The sequence below is a fragment of the Salmo salar genome, unplaced genomic scaffold (genome assembly GCF_905237065.1).
Source record: "Salmo salar unplaced genomic scaffold, Ssal_v3.1, whole genome shotgun sequence".
NCBI classification, from domain to species: domain Eukaryota; kingdom Metazoa; phylum Chordata; class Actinopteri; order Salmoniformes; family Salmonidae; genus Salmo; species Salmo salar.
In genome coordinates, this window is record NW_025548926.1 from 20,001 (window position 1) to 42,500 (window position 22,500).

Here is a 22,500-nt window from a genome sequence, read left to right on the forward strand (position 1 = left end):
TACTATACCACCTGACAGAATGGGTCTATACATATCTATACTATACCACCTGACAGAATGGGTCTATACATATCTATATTACCACCTGACAGAATGGGTCTATACATATCTATACTATACCACCTGACAGAATGGGCCTATACATATCTATACTATACCACCTGACAGAATGGGTGTATACATATCTATACTATACCACCTGACAGAATGGGAAAATACATATCTATACTACCACCTGACAGAATGGGTGTATTCATATCTGTTCTGCACCACCTTTCGGGGAGAGGTAAGGTCCTCTCCTAATTAAAAAGAGGAGACAAACAGAGGGAAATGCCTAGGGACTTTATAGGTTTTCCATCAACATGTTAAGTCTCAGTAGAATCCATTTGATTAAAATGGTATTACTTCCTGGTCTCTGTCTGGCAGCTGAAAGGTGACATGATATTCAGGGGACAGCAGAGGAGCAGTAGAGGGGTTTGGTATTTTTGGGTATTTTATTAGGATCCCCATTAGCTGTTGCAAAAGCAGCAGCTACTCTTCCTGGGGTTCCACACAAAACATGAAACCTGACATAATACAGAACGTCAATAGACAAGAACAGCTCAAGGACAGAACTAGATACATTTGTTTTGGGATTGCATGCCAAATGACACCCTATTCCCTATATGGCCACTGGTCAAAATGTGTCAGGATGTAACCAGGGACTTGTGTCTTGTACCTTCTCTACTAGTGATCATTCTGCCGTGGCAACACAGGATGTGATGTCACTACCTGTCTTTCCCAGGGTCTCTGTACCTCTATACCTCTATAGTAGACCGCAGTAGTGACAGACAGTACCTTGTTCATTCTCTGTCTACTCTCTTTAATCTAGTCTCTTTATTCTAGTCTCTGTATTCTGGTCTCTTTAATCTAGTCTCTTTATTCTAGTCTCTGTATTCTGGTCTCTTTAATCTAGTCTCTTTAATCTAGTCTCTGTATTCTGGTCTCTTTAATCTAGTCTCTTTATTTTAGTCTCTGTATTCTAGTCTCTTTATTCTAGTCACTTTAATCTAGTATCTTTATTCTCTTCATTCTAGTCTCTTTAATCTAGTCTCTGTATTCTAGTCTCTTTAATCTAGTCTCTTTAATCTAGTCTCTTTATTCTACTCTCTGTTTTCTAGACTCTTCATTCTAGTCTCTTTAATCTAGTCTCTTTATTCCAGTTTCTATTCCAGTCTCTTTATTCTAGTCTCTGTATTGTAGTCTATTTGTTCTGGTCTCTTTATTCTTGTCTCTTTATTCTGGTCTCTGTATTCTAGTCTCTTTATTCTAGTCTCTTTATTCCAGTGTCTGTTTTCTAGTCTCTGTATTCTAGTCTCTGTATTCTGGTCTCTTTATTCCAGTTTCTTTATTCCAGTCTTTGTATTCTAGTCTCTTTATTCTAGTCTCTTTATTCTGGTCTCTTTATTCCAGTTTCTATTCTGGTCTCTGTATTCTAGTCTCTGTATTCTGGTCTCTTTATTCCAGTCTCTGTATTCTAGTCTCTTTATTCTAGTCTCTTTATTCTGGTTTCTTTATTCCAGTCTCTTTATTCTGGTCTCTGTATTCTAGTCTCTTCATTCTAGTCTCTTTATTCCAGTTTCTATTCTGGTCTCTGTATTCTAGTCTCTGTATTCTAGTCTCTTTATTCTGGTCTCCTTATTCCAGTTTCTATTCTGGTCTCTGTATTCTGGTCTCTGTATTCTAGTCTCTTCATTCTAGTCTCTTTATTCCAGTTTCTATTCTGGTCTCTGTATTCTAGTCTCTGTATTCTAGTCTCTTCATTCTAGTCTCTTTATTCCAGTTTCTATTCTGGTCTCTGTATTTTAGTCTATTTGTTCTGGTCTCTGAGAGGGAGTGAATCATGATCTTTAAGGATGTCTGAGCTCTACAAAGACTGTCATCTTAATCACCTACAGTGACCATATTCCACCACTTCATCCCTCCTACACTCCCTCTCTTCATTCCATCCCTCCATCCCGGCCTAGACGGCCCCTATTAGTGAATAAAACCCAAATATAGTTACTCCTTATACACTCAATCCCTTCATCCATCCGCCCCGGCCTCCACCCCTCCCTCTATCCCTCTTTCTGTCCCTGCCTCCACCCCTCCCTCTTTCTGTCCCTGCCTCCACCCCTCCCTCTATCCCTCCATCCCTCCATCCTTCTGTCCCTGCCTCCACCCCTCCCTCTATCCATTTTTTACATTTTAGTCATTTAGCAGACGCTCTTATCCAGAGCGACTTACAGTAGTGAATGCATACATTTCATACATTTTGTTCCATACTGGTCCCCCGTGGGAATCGAACCCACAACCCTGGTGTTGCAAACACCATGCTCTACCAACTGAGCCACACGGGACTATCCCTCCATCCCTCCGCCCCAGCCTCCACCCATTCCTCTATCCCTCCATCCCTCCGCCCCAGCCTCCACCCCTCCCTCTATCCCTCCATCCCTCCGCCCCAGCCTCCACCCATCCCTCTATCCCTCCATCCCTCCGCCCCAGCCTCCACCCATCCCTCTATCCCTCCATCCCTCCGCCCCAGCCTCCACCCATCCCTCTATCCCTCCATCCCCAGCCTCCACTCCTCCCTCTATCCCTCCATCCTTCTGTCCCTGCCTCCACCCATCCCTCTATCCCTCCATCCCTCCGCCCCAGCCTCCACCCATCCCTCTATCCCTCCATCCCTCCGCCCCAGCCTCCACCCATCCCTCTATCCCTCCATCCCCAGCCTCCACTCCTCCCTCTATCCCTCCATCCTTCTGTCCCTGCCTCCACCCATCCCTCTATCCCTCCATCCCTCCGCCCCAGCCTCCACTCCTCCCTCTATCCCTCCATCCTTCTGTCCCTGCCTCCACCCCTCCCTCTATCCCTCCATCCGTCCACCCCTCCCTCATCGGTGGATAGAATCGTGTCTTTAAAGGTGGTACAGTAAACCAGATCACATGTAGAATACAATAGTACTGTTGTCCTGCAGAGATGTGGATGTGGAGGGCTGATTTAGGACCGTTCACACGGTGGGGTTTGTATCGCCAGCTGTCTGAATATCTCTGGAATTAAAAGCAGACATCACACATGTCAAACCGTGAGAGAATCATCATCAGTCAGTCAATTAGCAACTTCTATACCGTGAGAGAGAGCTGGAGTGAGATCTGCCAGCTAAACCAACATCAACAACAACAAACAACAACAAACAACAATGACACATCCTAAACAGCCCCAGCTAGCTCTCCACGGAGAGAACACACACACACACACACACACACACACACACACACACACACACACACATACACTGTGTGTGTGTAGTAACCGAGCCAGTAGTAACGGAGCCAGCAGCCAGTATCTGTATTTAGGCCACTACCTTGAAGTGGTCATGTTCATAGAAGGCCTTGTTTATCCCAGCTGGAGAACACAGACAGACTACAGAGGCCTTTTAGCTGCCAGGGTTTTACACATCATTCTTTTTCAATCAAACTATTAGCCAAACCACATTGGGACAGTGTGTGTGTGTGTGTGTGTGTGTGTGTGTGTGTGTGTGTGTGTGTGTGTGTGTGTGTGTGTACCGCCCCTGCACATATTTATCATGGTTCAGATTAAGGACAGATCCATGTCAACAGACTATTTTTCATGGTGTTGTTTATCTGTCAGAGAGAGGGGGGACAGAGAGGGGGGAGAGGGAGTGAGAGAGGGAGGAAGAAAGACAGAGAAAATGAGAGAGAGAAAAGAGAGGGAGAGAAGAAGGGATGGAGGGTTTTCTGATTTTCAGGGTTTTGGGGTCTTTGGAATTGAGCCCCCAATGGGATGAGGGGATGAGAGAGAGAGAAATGGAAAGACAGAGGGCTGGAGGGAGAGAGAGAGTGGGGCGGCAGGGAAAAGGGAGAGAGTGCGTAGAGAGACAGGGGGAAGAAGAGAGAAAGGGAGGGAGGGAGGGAGGGAGGGAGGGAGGGAGGGAGGAGGAAGAGGGAGGGAGGAGGGAGGGAGGGAGGGAGGGAGGGAGAACGGAGTAAATGGGGAGAGGGAGAGAGAGAAGTGAGAGAGATGTCAGGGAATGTCTACTGTAGCTAAGTGGGTTAGAGATGGAGAGAGGAAGAGACTGAGGGAGAGAAATATGGAGGGAGGGAGAGAGAGAGAGAAAATGGAATGATTGGGTTCTATGGTTTCATGGAGGATAGAGACATAGGGAGAAAGCATGACTATATTTTTGGGGAGTAACCATAGCAACCATAGCAACCATAGCAACCATAGCTGCAGGAAGTAAGGGTGCTGAGGGTGCTGCAGCACCCCCTGAAAAATCTGAATAAAAAAAAAAATATATTTTTTTTTTAAGTAGTTCACTGGGCCTTTACTAGTCCTGTATTACTAGTCCTGTATTAACATACCTTTACTAGTCCTGTATTAACAGACCTTTACTAGTCCTGTATTAACATACCTTTACTAGTCCTGTATTAACAGACCTTTACTAGTCCTGTATTAACATACCTTTACTAGTCCTGTATTAACAGACCTTTACTAGTCCTGTATTAACAGACCTTTACTAGTCCTGTATTAACAGACCTATATAGACGTCTGTAACACTGGGCCTTTACTAGTCCTGTATTACTAGTCCTGTATTAACAGACCTTTACTAGTCCTGTATTAACAGACCTTTACTAGTCCTGTATTAACAGACCTTTACTAGTCCTGTATTACTAGTCCTGTATTACTAGTCCTGTATTACTAGTCCTGTATGAACAGACCTTTACTAGTCCTGTATTAACAGACCTTTACTAGTCCTGTATTAACAGACCTTTACTAGTCCTGTATTACTAGTCCTGTATTAACATACCTTTAGTAGTCCTGTATTAACATACCTTTACTAGTCCTGTATTAACAGACCTTTACTAGTCCTGTATTAACAGACCTTTACTAGTCCTGTATTAACAGACCTTTACTAGTCCTGTATTAACATACCTTTACTAGTCCTGTATTAACATAGCTTTACTAGTCCTGTATTAACAGACCTTAACTAGTCCTGCATTAACAGACCTATATAGACGTCTGTAACACTGGGCCTTTACTAGTCCTGTATTACTAGTCCTGTATTAACATACCTTTACTAGTCCTGTATTACTAGTCCTGTATTAACAGACCTTTACTAGTCCTGTATTAACAGACCTTTACTAGTCCTGTATTAACAGGGCCTTTACTAGTCCTGTATTAACAGACCTTACTAGTCCTGTATTAACAGACCTTTACTAGTCCTGTATTAACAGACCTTTACTAGTCCTGTATTACTAGTCCTGTATTAACAGACCTTTACTAGTCCTGCATTAACAGACCTTTACTAGTCCTGTATTAACAGACCTTTACTAGTCCTGTATTACTAGTCCTGTATTACTAGTCCTGTATTACTAGTCCTGTGTTAACATACCTTTACTAGTCCTGTATTAACAGACCTTTACTAGTCCTGTATTACTAGTCCTGTATTAACATACCTTTACTAGTCCTGTATTAACAGACCTTTACTAGTCCTGTATTAACAGACCTTTACTAGTCCTGTATTACTAGTCCTGTATTACTAGTCCTGTATTACTAGTCCTGTATTAACAGACCTTTACTAGTCCTGTATTAACAGACCTTTACTAGTCCTGTATTACTAGTCCTGTATTACTAGTCCTGTATTAACATACCTTTACTAGTCCTGTATTAACAGACCTTTACTAGTCCTGTATTAACAGACCTTTACTAGTCCTGTATTAACAGACCTTTACTAGTCCTGTATTACTAGTCCTGTATTAACAGACCTTTACTAGTCCTGCATTAACAGACCTTTACTAGTCCTGTATTAACAGACCTTTACTAGTCCTGTATTACTAGTCCTGTATTACTAGTCCTGTATTACTAGTCCTGTATTAACAGGCCTTTACTAGTCTTGTATTACTAGTCCTGTATTACTAGTCCTGTATTACTAGTCCTGTATTAACAGACCTTTACTAGTCCTGTATTACTAGTCCTGTATTAACATACCTTTACTAGTCCTGTATTAACAGACCTTTACTAGTCCTGTATTACTAGTCCTGTATTAACATACCTTTACTAGTCCTGTATTAACAGACCTTTACTAGTCCTGTATTACTAGTCCTGTATTAACATACCTTTACTAGTCCTGTATTAACAGACCTTTACTAGTCCTGTATTACTAGTCCTGTATTAACATACCTTTACTAGTCCTGTATTAACAGACCTTTACTAGTCCTGTATTAACAGACCTTTACTAGTCCTGTATTAACAGACCTTTACTAGTCCTGTATTACTAGTCCTGTATTAACATACCTTTACTAGTCCTGTATTACTAGTCCTGTATTAACAGACCTTTACTAGTCCTGTATTAACAGACCTGTATAGACGTCTGTAACACTGGGTCTTTACTAGTCCTGTATTACTAGTCCTGTATTAACATACCTTTACTAGTCCTGTATTAACAGACCTGTTTAGACGTCTGTAACACTGGGTCTTTACTAGTCCTGTATTACTAGTCCTGTATTAACATACCTTTACTAGTCCTGTATTACTAGTCCTGTATTACTAGTCCTGTATTAACAGACCTTTACTAGTCCTGTATTAACAGACCTGTATAGACGTCTGTAACACTGGGTCTTTACTAGTCCTGTATTACTAGTCCTGTATTAACATACCTTTACTAGTCCTGTATTACTAGTCCTGTATTAACAGACCTTTACTAGTCCTGTATTAACAGACCTGTATAGACGTCTGTAACACTGGGCCTTAACTAGTCCTGTATTACTAGTCCTGTATTAACAGACCTTTACTAGTACTGTATTAACAGACCTTTACTAGTCCTGTATTACTAGTCCTGTATTACTAGTCCTGTATTACTAGTCTCCTGACCAGGAGAGACAGACCAGGAGAGACAGACAGACAGAGAGAGAGAGAGACAGTCATCTATCCAAGGCTAGTCACTTTATAGCAAGTGATTCACTCTCCATTCAAAAAGTGTGATTTCATTAACTACCTATTACATCGAAATATGTTGTGTAACCAAGCAGAACCATATTTTATATAGATATATACTAGCTTCATTAAGCACTAAATTGGGTCTATCAAAGATATCTAACAAAGAGGTATATTAAAGAGGTCTAACAAAGAGGTGTATTAAAGATATCTAACAAAGAGGTATAACAAAGAGGTATATTAAAGAGGTCTAACAAAGAGGTATATCAAAGAGGTGTAACAAAGAGGTATATTAAAGAGGTGTAACAAAGAGGTATATCAAAGAGGTGTAACAAAGAGGTATATTAAAGAGGTCTAACAAAGAGGTAAAACAAAGAGGTATATTAAAGAGGTCTAACAAAGAGGTATATCAAAGAGGTGTAACAAAGAGGTATATTAAAGAGGTGTAACAAAGAGGTATATTAAAGAGGTCTAACAAAGAGGTATATCAAAGAGGTCTAACAAAGAGGTATATTAAAGAGGTGTAACAAAGAGGTATATTAAAGAGGTGTAACAAAGAGGTATATTAAAGAGGTGTAACAAAGAGGTATATTAAAGAGGTGTAACAAAGAGGTATATTAAAGAGGTGTAACAAAGAGGTATATTAAAGAGGGTTCTGTACTCTGGTACAGATTTTTGGTCTGAGCAGCAGGTTTATGTATCTCTGGTACAGATGTTTGGTCTGAGCAGCAGGTTTATGTATCTCTGGTACAGATGTTTGGTCTGAGCAGCAGGTTTATGTATCTCTGGTACAGATGTTTGGTCTGAGCAGCCAGCCGTGACCACCCGGTGTTGTGTGCTAATATCTCCTCTGTCTGAGTCTATGTCTACGTCCCAAATGGCACCCTATTCCCAATGGGGCTTTGGTCAAAAGTAGTGCACTAAATAGGGAATAGGGTGCCATTTGAGCCAGCCATGACCAAGTCATGTGTGCTGATGTTGCCTGTGTCTGAAATGGCACCCTAAATCCTATTTAGCACACTACTTTTGACCACATCCTGCATAGGGCCCCTTGGTGAAAATTAGTGCATTAAGTAGGGATTACGGTGAGATTTGGGACCGCAGCCTAATCACAAGTGACCGATGATGAAGTCATCGGTGCGAGAAATGAAAACCCAGGGGAGCGAAGGAAGAGAAGGCAAAAGGAGAAGGGATGGAGGGATAAAAGAAGGAGATTATTAGTAAAATACCAGTGGAGATCATCATTAGAAAACATGGTAGATATCACAGGAGGTTGGTCGCCACCTTAATTAGGGAGGACGGGCTCGTTGGTAAGGGCTGGAGCAGAATAGGTGGAATGGTATCAAACACATGGTTTTACCATTCCATCCACTCTGTTTTCCATACATTATTATGAGCCATCCTCCCCTCACCAGCCTCCACTGATAGAAAGGTGTTTGGGGGAGTGTACATGTGTGTCCTAAAGACAGAGAGAGCGAGAGAGAGAGAGACAGAGACAGAGAGAGAGAGAGACAGAGAGAGACAGAGAGACCTAGAGACAGAGAGACAGAGAGAGAGAGACAGCGAGAGAGAGACAGAGAGAGAGAGAGAGACAGAGAGAGAGAGACAGAGAGAGAGAGACAGCGAGAGAGAGAGAGAGAGCGAGAGAGAGAGAGAGAGACAGAGAGAGAGAGACATCATCACCAGAGAGAGAGAGATAACAGCTGTATGCAGCATCGCTGGGATGTTTGGTGAATATCAACATGGTAATATGTATGCTAATATTGAAATGTAAATGTAATTTGTTTACATGTATATTTCATGTATGTAAATCCTCTGGCTTAAGACAAGACAAGGTCTGTGTCCCAAATGGAACCGCATGGAACCTATTCTCTATGGGTCCTGGTCTAAAGTAGGGCACTATATAGGTAGAGGGGGATATTTGAGACACAGACAATGTAAAAGAAGGATCAGTCAGGTGGGGGGGTAGTTTTCTCATTATGGGAAAAGGTCCCTATCTTTAATCTAAATGTCAACTCTGTGACAGTATAGCGAGAGAGAAGGAGAGAGAGAGAGAGAGATGGAGAGAGAAACAGAGAGACAGAGACAGAGAGAGAGAGAGATGGAGAGAGAGACAAAGAGACAGAGAGAGATGGAGAGAGAAACAGAGAGAAATGGATGAGAAAGAGAAAGCCGGAGAGAGACATGGGGAGAGAGAGGGAAGAAATGAGAGAAGCGAGAGAGAGATGGAGAAGCGAGAGAGATGAGAGAGAGAGAGATGGAGAAAGGGAGAGAGGAGAGAGAGATGGAGAGAGAAACAGAGAGAAATGGATGAGAGAGAGAAAGCCGGAGAGAGACATGGGGAGAGAGAGGGAGAGAGAGATGGAGAGAGAGAGATGGAGAGAGAAAGCGAGAGAGAGATGGAGAGAGAGAGATGGAGAGAGAAACAGAGAGAGAGATGGAGAGAGAGAGAGAGAGAGAGAGAGAGATGTAGAGATGGAGAGACAGAAAGCGAGAGAGAGATGGAGAGACAGATAGAGAGAGAATATTCAGATGAAAAAGGAAATTGCACTTTACCCTGTGCAGATATAATATTTTCTCCCCCAGTGTCTTGGTTTGATATTAGAATAGAGCTTTATGTTCATCCTGAATCAGGAAGTCCCGCTGACGTAAAGAAACCATTTTCTGTTGGAGACATTTTATTATATGACATGTTTTGTGAAAATGCACCCCTCCCAATATCGCCCCCCCCACACACACCACAAACACACACACACAGACACACACACATTAACACACATTACACACACACACACACACACACACACACACACACACACACACACACACACACACACACACACACACACACACACACACACACAGCTCTGCATGTTATCGTGGTAATGACAGTGGAAAGTAGTTATAGTCATGGTGCCAGGAGAGGAGATCTCTAGATAATGTCAATGAATTACCTGTTGAGCCTCGTGCTCTTCTAGTACGCAGGTTAGAGTGTTGGGGGGGTAGGAGTGTGTGTGTGTGTTAATGTGTGTTAATGTGTGTTAATGTGTGTGTGTCTGTGTTAATGTGTGTTAATGTGTGTTAATGTGTGTGTGTCTGTGTTAATGTGTGTTAATGTGTGTGTGTCTGTGTTAATGTGTGTGTGTGTGTGTGTGTGTGTGTGTGTGTGTGTGTGTGTGTTAATGTGTGTGTATGTGTGTGTGTGTGTGTGTGTGTGTGTGTGTGTGTGTGTGTGTGTGTGTGTGTGTGTGTGTGTGTGTGTGTGTGTGTGTGTGTGTGTGTGTGTGTGTGTGTGTGTGTGTGTGTGTGTGTTAGAGGTCGATCGATTAATCGGAATGGCCGATTAATTAGGGCTGATTTCAAGTTTTCATAACACTCGGTAATCGGTATTTTTGGACGCCGATTTGCCGATTTTTTTATTTTTTTAGACCTTTATTTAACTAGGCAAGTCAGTTTTAAGAACACATTCTTATTTTCAATGACGTCCTTGGAACAGTGGGTTATCTGCCTTGTTCAGGGGCAGAACAACAGATTTTTACCTTGTCAGCTTGGGGATGCAACCTTATGGTTAACTAGTCCAACGCTCTAACCACCTGCTTTACGTTGCACTCCACGAGGAGCCTGCCTGTTACGCGAATGCAGTAAGAAGCTAAGGTAAGTTGCTAGCTAGCATTAAACTTATCTTATAAAAAACAATCAATCAATCTTAATCACTAGTTAACTACACATGGTTGATGATATTACCAGTTTATCTAGCCTGTCCTGCGTTGCATATAATCGATGTGGTGCGCATTCGCGAAAAAGGACTTTCTTTGCTCCGACGTGTACCTAACCATAAACATTAATGCCTTTCTTAAAATCAATACACAAGTATATATTTTTAAACCTGCATATTTAGTTAATATTGCCTGCTAACATTAATTTCTTTTAACTAGGGAAAATGTTTCACTTCTCTTGCAAACAGAGTCAGGATATATGCAGCAGTTTGGGCCGCCTGGCTCGTTGCGAACTGTGAAGACTATTTCTTCCTAACAAAGACAGCCGACTTCGCCAAACGGGGGATGATTTAACAAAAGCGCATTTGCGAAAAAAGCACAATCGTTGCACGACTGTACCTAACCATAAACATCAATGCCTTTCTTAAAATCAATACACAGAAATATATATTTTTAAACCTGCATATTTAGCTAAAAGAAATCCAGGTTAGCAGGCAATATTAACCAGGTGAAATTGTGTCATTTTGCGTTCATTGCACACAGTCAGGATATATGCAACAGTTTGGGCCGCCTGGCTCGTTGCGAACTAATTTGCCAGAATTTTACGTAATTATGACATAACATTGAAGGTTGTGTAATGTAACAGGAATATTTAGACTTATGGATGCCACCCGTTAGGTAAAATACGGAACGGTTCCGTATTTCACTGAAAGAATAAACGTGATCGTTTCCAGATTCGACCATATTAATGACCAAAGGCTCGTGTTTCTGTGTTTATTATATTATAATTAAGTCTATGATTTGATAGAGCTGTCTGACTGAGCGATGGTAGGCAGCAGCAGGCCAGCAGCCCTTCGCAATGCATTGCGCTGTTAATGACTTCAAGCCTGTCAACTCCCAGATAAGGCTGGTGTAACCAATGTGAAATGGCTAGCTAGTTAGCCGGGTGCGCGCTAATAGCGTTTCAAATGTCACTCACTCTGAGACTTGGAGTAGTTGTTCCCCTTGCTCTACATGGGTAACGCTGCTTCAAGGGTGGCTGTTGTCGATGTGTTCCTGGTTTGAGCCCAGGTAGGAGCGAGGAGAGGGACGGAAGCTATACTGTTACACTGGCAATACTAAAGTGCCTATAAGAACATCCAATAGTCAAAGGTATATGAAATACAAATCGTATAGAGAGAAATAGTCCTATAATTCCTATAATAACTACAATCTAAAACTTCTTAGCTGGGAATATTGAAGACTCATGATAAAAGGAACCACCAGCTTTCATATGTTCTCATGTTCTGAGCAAGGAACTTAAACGTTAGCTTTCTTACATGGCACATATTGCACTTTTACTTTCTTCTCCAACACTGTGTTTTTGCATTATTTAAACCAAATTGAACATGTTTCATTACTTATTTGAGGCTAAATAGATTTTATTGATGTATTATATTAAGTTAAAATAAGTTTTCATTCAGTATTGTTGTAATTGTCATTATTACAAATAAATAAATCGGCCGATTAATCGGTACCGGCTTTATTGGTCCTCCAATAATCACTATCGGTATCGGCGTTGAAAAATCATAATCGGTCGACCTCTAGTGTGTGTGTGTGTGTGTGTGTGTGTGTGTTAAAGAGTGTGTGTGAGTGTGTGTTAATGTGTGTTAATGTGTGTGTGTTAATGTGTGTGTGTGTTAAAGTGTGTGTGTGTGTGTGTGTTAATGTGTGTGTAGTGTTTATAAGGCCTCATGCTCTTGTCTCTCCATGGCAACACATTGACCCCCTTGTATTTAGTCTCTTACCTGTATCTCCATGTTGTTGTCTATGTAACAGTGAACACATGTCGATAGGGGAGTTTAATGACTCTGTTTCTGTATGTCTGTGTAGTGTCACCTTGACCTTGACCTGTCCTTGGTGTCTCCCAGTGCTACCAGATGTTGTTATTGTTGTGTCCAGGTGTAACAACCCTGTATATTCTAATTTTACCTGTTGTTGTTATTGTTGTGTCCAGGTGTAACAACCGTACCCAGTGTGTTGTGGTAGCAGGACCTGATGTGTTTCCTGACCCCTGTCCTGGAACATACAAATACCTGGAGGTGCAGTACGAGTGTGTCCCCTACAGTAAGTACTACACTATACTATACATACTATACCGTACTATACTATACTATCCCATACTACACTGCACTACGCTATACTATGCTATATGATACTATACTATACTGCAGTATGAGTGTGTCCCCTGCAGTAAGTACTACACTATACTATACTATACTACACTATACTACAGTATGAAGTGTCCCCCTACAGTAAGTACTACTATAAACTACTTTATTACTACAAATTATAACATAGTACTATATTAGGTATTAATATTATACTATATTGTATATGTATCATACTATCATTTGAATCTGCTGTAGTATTTACTTTGGGAAACTCATGTACACCATACAACAATATTATACTATATACTGTGGGATATACTGATGGAACTCATGTACACCATACAACAATATTATACTATATACTGTGGGAAATACTGAGGGAACTCATGTACTCCATACAACAATATTATACTATATACTGTGGGATATACTGATGGAACTCATGTACACCATACAACAATATTATACTATATACTGTGGGAAATACTGAGGGAACTCATGTACTCCATACAACATTGTTTTTTAATAGTAAAATGTTTCCATCTGGCTCAGTGTTGTTGTCTGCAGATTGAAATACCAGGAACTTCTGAACTGATAAGAATGTTTGAGAACATATTATTTACACCACCACAGCCAGTAACGGGCCTCGGACAAACACTAGAGATGGGGAAATCTGAGGTCTTCGTGGAATCTCAGCTTTTCCAACAGGAAAGAAGGGAAGGGAGGGTGAGCTTAAATGACTGTCTGACCTACGACCCTTCTGTTGACAGACTCAGTTTGGGAAAAAGACTGACGTCTGAAATAGGAGGAGCTAAAACTCAGTAAAGAGATATTTTTAATATCATTTATAACAGTGATACGTCCATCATTTATAGCAGTGATACAGCCATCATTTATAACAGTGATACAGCCATCATTTATAACAGTAATACAGCCATCATTTATAACAGTGATACAGCCATCATTTATAACAGTGATACAGCCATCATTTATAACAGTGATACAGCCATCATTTATAACAGTGATACAGCCATCATTTATAACAGTAATACAGCCATCATTTATAGCAGTGATACGTCCATCATTTATAACAGTGATACAGCCATCATTTATAGCAGTGATACAGCCATCATTTATAACAGTAATACAGCCATCATTTATAACAGTGATACAGCCATCATTTATAACAGTAATACAGCCATCATTTATAACAGTGATACAGCCATAATTTATAACAGTGATACAGCCATCATTTATAGCAGTAATACAGCCATCATTTATAGCAGTGATACAGCCATCATTTATAGCAGTGATACGTCCATCATTTATAGCTGTGATACAGCCATCATTTATAACAGTGATACAGCCATAATTTATAACAGTAATACAGCCATCATTTATAACAGTAATACAGCCATCATTTATAGCAGTGATACGTCCATCATTTATAACAGTGATACAGCCATCATTTATAACAGTGATACAGCGATCATTTACAACAGTAATACAGCCATCATTTATAACAGTAATACAGCCATCATTTATAACAGTAATACAGCCATCATTTACAACAGTAATACAGCCATCATTTATAACAGTAATACAGCCATCATTTATAACAGTGATACAGCCATCATTTATAACAGTAATACAGCCATCATTTATAACAGTGATACAGCCATCATTTATAACAGTAATACAGCCATCATTTATAACAGTAATACAGCCATCATTTATAACAGTTATACAGCCATCATGTATAACAGTAATACAGCCATCATTTATAACAGTAATACAGCCATCATTTATAACAGTGATACAGCCATCATTTATAACAGTAATACAGCCATCATGTATAACAGTAATACAGCCATCATTTATAACAGTGATACAGCCATCATGTATAACAGTTACAGAATGGTATATCAGTGAATTGGAATACAATCTGGCCTGGCATCGCTCTTCCTCTCCTCTCCTCTCATCTCCTTTCCTCTCCTCTCCTCTCCCTCCAGACAGCCAAGCTAAACCTGATCCTCTATGGAAAACATTTAATTATATTTCAGCAAATAGGCCTGATGGTGACGGCTTGATGAAATAATAACAGCTTCAGTATCTCTCCCGGAGCCAGATGGAAACAGAACATGATACCTGCATAATGTGGCGCTGCCCTGATTCAGTTGTCTCAGAGTCGACTGTCTTTGTGTGTGTGAGGGAGGGAGTGAGGGGAAGTGTGTGTGTGTCTTTGTGAGGGGAGGATGAATAATGTGTGTGTGTGTGTGTGTGTGTGTGTGTGTGTGTGTGTGTGTGTGTGTGTGTGTGTGTGTGTGTGTGTGTGTGTGTGTGTGTGTGTGTGTGTGCGCGCGTGCGTGGGTGTCTGCCATTTTTGTGAGCTCCAGCTCACTGTTGCAACATTATTAAGTTCCCTAAGAACAACGAGGAGCACAGATAGATGGGTTCCACTGTGATCTGATAACAGAGGAGTGCACCTGGATAAAGTTTCCCCTGTAGAGAGGAACAACACCTGGATAAAGTTTCCCCTGTAGAGAGGAACAACACCTGGATAAAGTTTCCCCTGTAGAGAGGAACAACACCTGGATAAAGTTTCCCCTGTAGAGAGGAACAGCACCTGGATAAAGTTTCCCCTGTAGAGAGGAACAACACCTGGATAAAGTTTCCCCTGTAGAGAGGAACAACACCTGGATAAAGTTTCCCCTGAAGAGAGGAACAACACCTGGATAAAGTTTCCCCTGGAGAGAGGAACAACACCTGGATAAAGTTTCCCCTGTAGAGAGGAACAGCACCTGGATAAAGTTTCCCCTGTAGAGAGGAACAGCACCTGGATAAAGTTTCCCCTGGAGAGAGGAACAACACCTGGATAAAGTTTCCCCTGGAGAGAGGAACAACACCTGGATAAAGTTTCCCCTGTAGAGAGGAACAACACCTGGATAAAGTTTCCCCTGGAGAGAGGAACAACACCTGGATAAAGTTTCCCCTGTAGAGAGGAACAGCACCTGGATAAAGTTTCCCCTGTAGAGAGGAACAACACCTGGATAAAGTTTCCCCTGTAGAGAGGAACAACACCTGGATAAAGTTTCCCCTGTAGAGAGGAACAACACCTGGATAAAGTTTCCCCTGTAGAGAGGAAACTAGTTTCTTTGTCTCTTTCCCCCGCTCTCCCTCTCTCTCTCTTCCTCCTCTCCTCTCTCCCTCATCTTCCCTTCCTCTCTCCTTCTCTCCCTCTCTTCCTCTCTCCCTCTCCCTCTCTTCCTCTCTCCCTATTTTCCTCTCTCCCTCTCTCCCTCTCTTCCTCCCTTCCTCTCTCCCTCTCTTCCTCCCTCCCTCTCTCCCTCTCTCCCTCTCTCCCGCTCTTCCTCCCTTCCTCTCTCCCTCTCTTCCTCCCTTCCTCCTTCCCTCCTGTTTTTTTTGTTGTGTTCCAAACCTCCTCACACTTTACTCTCACTCCTTAAATCGACCATCATTCAGACATCACTGGTTCCATTCAGACATCACTGGTACCATTCAGACATCACTGGTACCATTCAGACATCACTGGTACCATTCAGACATCACTGGTACCATTCAGACGTCACTGGTACCATTCAGACATCACTGGTTCCATTCAGAAATCACTGGTACCATTCAGACATCACTGGTACCATTCAGACGTCACTGGTACCATTCAGACATCACTGGTTCCATTCAGAAATCACTGGTACCATTCAGACATCACTGGTTCCATTCAGACATCACTGGTTCCATTCAGACATCACTGGTTCCATTCAGACGTCACTGGTACCATTCAGACATCACTGGTACCATTCAGACATCACTGGTACCATTCAGACGTCACTGGTACCATTCAGACATCACTGGTTCCATTCAGAAATCACTGGTACCATTCAGACATCACTGGTACCATTCAGACATCACTGGTACCATTCAGACATCACTGGTACCATTCAGACATCACTGGTACCATTCAGACATCACTGGTACCATTCAGACATCACTGGTACCATTCAGACATCACTGGTACACATAATCTTAGACATTAACACTTGACGAGGAACAACTCTGGGCCCTGCTGTGGTTAACAACTCTGGGCCCTGCCGTGGTGAACATCTCTGGGTCCTGCCGTGGGGAACAACTCTAGACCCTGTCGTGGGGATCAACTCTGGGCCCTGCCGTGGTGAACAACTCTGGATCCTGCTGTGGTGAACAACTCTGGGCCCAGCCGTGGTGAACAACTCTGGGCCCTGCTGTTATGAGCAACTCTGGGCCCTACTGTGGTGAACAACTCTGGGCCCTACTGTGGTGAACAACTCTGGGCCCTACTGTGGTGAACAACTATGGGCCCTACTGTGGTGAACAACTCTGGGCCTTACTGTGGTGAACAACTATGGGCCCTACTGTGGTGAACAACTCTGGGCCTTACTGTGGTGAACAACTCTGGGCCCTGCCATGGTGAACAACTCTGGGCCCTGCCATGGTGAACAACTCTGGGCCCTACTGTGGAGAACAACTCTGGGCCCTACTCTGGTGAACAACTCTGGGCCCTGCCGTGGTGAACAACTCTGGGCCCTGCCGTGGTGAACAACTCTGGGCCCTGCTGTGGTGAACAACTCTGGGCCCTGCTGTGGTGAACAGCTCATATAACATGTCACCATTTAGATTTCCTGGGCCTGTACTTCATTCATTAACATTAAGTTCTCCAACAACACCAACAATTACCTTATTAGCTTAGTAGAGTATGCATTACACTGTAAATCATAGGAGTTAGTTAGCCATATGCTAATAACGCCCACTCAATTTAACATAGGAGTTAGATAGCAATAATCTAATAATAGCCACTCATTTTATCATAGGAGTTAGCAGTATGCTAATAATATCCACTCATTTTATCATAGGAGTTAGCGATATGCTAATAATATCCACTCATTTTATAATAGGAGTTAGCGATATGCTAATAATATCCACTCATTTTATCATAGGAGTTAGCGATACGCTAATAATATCCACTCATTTTATCATAGGAGTTAGCGATACGCTAATAATATCCACTCATTTATCATAGGAGTTAGCGATACGCTGGTAATATACACCAACACGATCTATTTCAGAACAACGGCATTGTTGCTCTGTGTTAAAGCTAATTAGGAGATACAATCGTCTTGTTCTCCCTATTATGACCGTTCTGTCAGATCTTTGTAAAACACCAGGAATTACTGCATAACACACACACACACACACACACACACACACACACACACACACACACACACACACACACACACACACACACACACACACACACACACACACACACACACACACACACACACACACACACACACACACACACACACACACGCACACATACAGTATGCACACACGTACATAGACATATGCATGCACACACATGCACACATGACACACACACACACACACACTTCAATTATGATCTAAAACCCAGAAATCACTTGATAAGGCCCCCACGGAACACTGGAGCACTGTCGGCATGGAGACCAGGGCTCTCGATTACCAATTTATATCTGAGAGAGCGTGAGAGAGAGACAGAGAGAGAGAGAGAGGTTGGTGGAGGAGGGGGCGAGAGGAGGGTGGGAGATGAGGAGAGGAGGAGAGGAAAGAGCGAGAAAGAGGGAGAGGGATTGGAGAGGTGGAGGGGAGAGAGGAGATAGAGGGAGAGAGAGAGACAGAAGAGAGTGGGGGACAGAGAGAGAAGAGGAGAGGGTGGGGAGAGAGAGAAGAGGGTGGGGGACAGAGAGAGAGAGAAGAGGGTGGGGAGAGAGAGAGAGAAGAGGGTGGGGGAGAGAGAGAGAGAAGAGGGTGGGGGACAGAGAGAGAGAGAAGAGGGTGGGGGGAGAGAGAGAAGAGAGTAGGGGAGAGAGAGAGAAGAGGGTGGGGGGACAGAGAGAGAGAGAAGAGGGTGGGGGACAGAGAGAGAGAGAAGAGGGTGGGGGACAGAGAGAGAGAGAGAAGAGGGTGGGGGGAGAGAGAGAAGAGAGTAGGGAGAGAGAGAGAAGAGGGTGGGGGACAGAGAGAGAGAGAAGAGGGTGGGGGAGAGAGAGAGAGAAGAGGGTTGGGAGAGAGAGAGAAGAGGGTGGGGAGAGAGAGAGAAGAGGGTGGGGGACAGAGAGAGAGAGAGAAGAGGGTGGGGGAGAGAGAGAAGAGATAGGGGAGAGAGAGAGAAGAGGGTGGGGGACAGAGAGAGAGAGAAGAGGGTGGGGGACAGAGAGAGAGAGAGAAGAGGGTGGGGGGAGAGAGAGAAGAGAGTAGGGGAGAGAGAGAGAAGAGGGTGGGGGACAGAGAGAGAGAGAAGAGGGTGGGGGAGAGAGAGAGAGAAGAGGGTTGGGAGAGAGAGAGAAGAGGGTGGGGCGAGAGAGAGAAGAGGGTGGGGGACAGAGAGAGAGAAGAGGGTGGGGGACAGAGAGAGAGAGAAGAGGGTGGGGGACAGAGAGAGAGAAGAGGGTGGGGGACAGAGAGAGAGAGAAGAGGGTGGGGGAGAGAGAGAGAAGAGGGTGGGGGACAGAGAGAGAGAGAAGAGAGTAGGGTAGAGAGAGAAGAGAGTGGGGAGAGAGAGAGAAGAGGGTGGGGGACAGAGAGAGAGAGAAGAGGGTGGGGAGAGAGAGAGAAGAGGGTGGGGGGACAGAGAGAGAGAGAAGAGGGTGGGGGAGAGAGAGAGAGAAGAGGGTGGGGGGGAGAGAGAGAGAAGAGGGTGGGGACAGAGAGAGAGAGAAGAGGGTGGGGGGAGAGAGAGAAGAGAGTAGGGGAGAGAGAGAGAAGAGGGTGGGGGACAGAGAGAGAGAGAAGAGGGTGGGGGACAGAGAGAGAGAGAAGAGGGTGGGGGACAGAGAGAGAGAGAGAAGAGGGTGGGGGAGAGAGAGAAGAGAGTGAGGGAGAGAGAGAGAAGAGGGTGGGGGGGAGAGAGAAGAGAGTAGGGGAGAGAGAGAAGAGGGTGGGGGACAGAGAGAGAGAGAAGAGGGTGGGGGGAGAGAGAGAGAAGAGGGTTGGGAGAGAGAGAGAAGAGGGTGGGGAGAGAGAGAGAAGAGGGTGGGGGACAGAGAGAGAGAAGAGGGTGGGGGACAGAGAGAGAGAGAAGAGGGTGGGGGAGAGAGAGAGAGAAGAGGGTTGGGAGAGAGAGAGAAGAGGGTGGGGGGAGAGAGAGAGAGAAGAGGGTGGGGAGAGAGAGAGAGAGAAGAGGGTGGGGGACAGAGAGAGAGAGAAGAGGGTGGGGGACAGAGAGAGAGAAGAGGGTGGGGGACAGAGAGAGAGAGGGTGGGGGACAGAGAGAGAGAGAAGAGGGTGGGGGACAGAGAGAGAGAGAAGAGGGTGGGGGACAGAGAGAGAGAGAAGAGGGTGGGGGAGAGAGAGAAGAGAGTAGGGGAGAGAGAGAGAGAGAGAGAAGAGGTGGGGAGAGAGAGAGAAGAGGGTGGGGGAGAGAGAGAGAGAAGAGGGTGGGGGAGAGAGAGAGAGAGAAGAGGGTGGGGGAGAGAGAGAGAGAAGAGGGTTGGGAGAGAGAGAGAAGAGGGTGGGGAGAGAGAGAGAAGAGGGTGGGGGACAGAGAGAGAGAAGAGGGTGGGGGACAGAGAGAGAGAGAAGAGGGTGGGGGACAGAGAGAGAGAGAAGAGGGTGGGGGACAGAGAGAGAGAGAAGAGGGTGTGGAAGAGAGAAGAGGGTGGGGAGAGAGAGAGAAGAGGGTGGGGGACAGAGAGAAGAGGAGAGGGTGGGGGGAGAGAGAGAAGAGAGTAGGGGAGAGAGAGAGAAGAGAGTAGGGGAGAGAGAGAGAAGAGGGTGGGGGACAGAGAGAGAGAGAAGAGGGTGGGGGACAGAGAGAGAGAAGAGGGTGGGGGGACAGAGAGAGAGAGAAGAGGGTGTGGAAGAGAGAAGAGGGTGGGAGAGAGAGAGAAGAGGGTGGGGGACGAGAGAGAGAGAGAAGAGGGTGGGGGACAGAGAGAGAGAGAGAAGAGGGTGGGGGGGAGAGAGAAGAGAGTAGGGGAGAGAGAGAGAAGAGGGTGGGGGACAGAGAGAGAGAGAAGAGGGTGGGGGAGAGAGAGAGAGAAGAGGGTTGGGAGAGAGAGAGAAGTGGGTGGGGAGAGAGAGAGAAGAGGGTGGGGGACAGAGAGAGAGAGAGAAGAGGGTGGGGGGATAGAGAGAAGAGAGTAGGGGAGAGAGAGAGAAGAGGGTGGGGGACAGAGAGAGAGAGAAGAGGGTGGGGGACAGAGAGAGAGAGAGAAGAGGGTGGGGGGAGAGAGAGAAGAGAGTAGGGAGAGAGAGAAGAGGGTGGGGGACGAGAGAGAGAGAAGAGGGTTGGGAGAGAGAGAGAAGAGGGTGGGGGAGAGAGAGAGAGAGAAGAGGGTTGGGGACAGAGAGAGAGAGAAGAGGGTGGGGGACAGAGAGAGAGAGAAGAGGGTTGGGAGAGAGAGAGAAGAGAGTAGGGTAGAGAGAGAAGAGAGTGGGGAGAGAGAGAGAAGAGGGTGGGGGAGAGAGAGAAGAGGGTGGGGGAGAGAGAAGAGGGTGGGGACAGAGAGAGAGAGAAGAGGGTGGGGGAGAGAGAGAGAGAGAAGAGGGTTGGGAGAGAGAGAGAAGAGGGTGGGGGACAGAGAGAGAGAGAAGAGGGTGGGGGACAGAGAGAGAGAGAGAAGAGGGTGGGGAGAGAGAGAGAAGAGGGTGGGGGAGAGAGAGAGAGAGAAGAGGGTGGGGGACGAGAGAGAGAGAAGAGGGTGGGGGGAGAGAGAGAGAGAAGAGGGTGGGGGACAGAGAGAGAGAGAAGAGGGTGGGGGACAGAGAGAGAGAAGAGAGTTGGGAGAGAGAGAAGAGGGTGGGGGACAGAGAGAGAGAGAAGAGGGTGGGGAGAGAGAGAGAAGAGGGTGGGGAGAGAGAGAGAAGAGAGTAGGGGGAGAGAGAAGAGGGTGGGGGACAGAGAGAGAGAGAAGAGGGTGGGGGACGAGAGAGAGAAGAGGGTGGGGGGAGAGAGAGAAGAGAGGGTGGGGGAGAGAGAGAGAAGAGGGTGGGGGACAGAGAGAGAGAAGAGGGTTGGGGACAGAGAGAGAAGAGGGTGGGGAGAGAGAGAGAAGAGGGTGGGGGACAGAGAGAGAGAGAAGAGGGTGGGGGACGAGAGAGAGAAGAGGGTGGGGAGAGAGAGAGAAGAGGGTGGGGGGAGAGAGAGAAGAGGGTGGGGGGGAGAGAGAAGAGGGTGGGGGACAGAGAGAGAGAGAAGAGGGTGGGGGACAGAGAGAGCGAGAAGAGGGTTGGGAGAGAGAGAGAAGAGGGTGGGGGGACAGAGAGAGAGAGAAGAGGGTGGGGGAGAGAGAGAGAAGAGGGTGTGGAGAGAGAGAGAAGAGGGTTGGGAGAGAGAGAGAAGAGAGTAGGGGACAGAGAGAGAGAGAAGAGGGTGGGGGAGAGAGAGAGAAGAGGGTTGGGAGAGAGAGAGAAGAGAGTAGGGAGGAAGAGAGTGGGAGAGAGAGAGAGAAGAGGGTGGGGGACAGAGAGAGAGAGAAGAGGGTGGGGGAGAGAGAGAGAAGAGGGTGGGGAGAGAGAGAGAAGAGAGTAGGGTAGAGAGAGAAGAGAGTGGGGGAGAGAGAGAGAAGAGGGTGGGGGGGGAGAGAGAGAAGAGGGTGGGGGGGAGAGAGAAGAGGGTG

General features: G+C 45.0%; 1 protein-coding gene across 1 annotated transcript in view; it reads left to right on the forward strand.

Annotated features, from left to right (window-relative positions):
- The window catches only part of LOC106594160 (adhesion G protein-coupled receptor L3), a gene marked incomplete at its 3' end in the record, with an annotated part of 55,012 nt that overhangs the window by 16,743 nt on the left and 15,769 nt on the right, over positions 1-22,500 (forward strand). Inside the window, exon 2 of the mRNA XM_045712868.1 lies at positions 12,685-12,794. Coding sequence (XP_045568824.1) covers positions 12,685-12,794 — 110 coding nt within the window. The remainder of the gene's footprint in view (positions 1-12,684; positions 12,795-22,500) is intronic.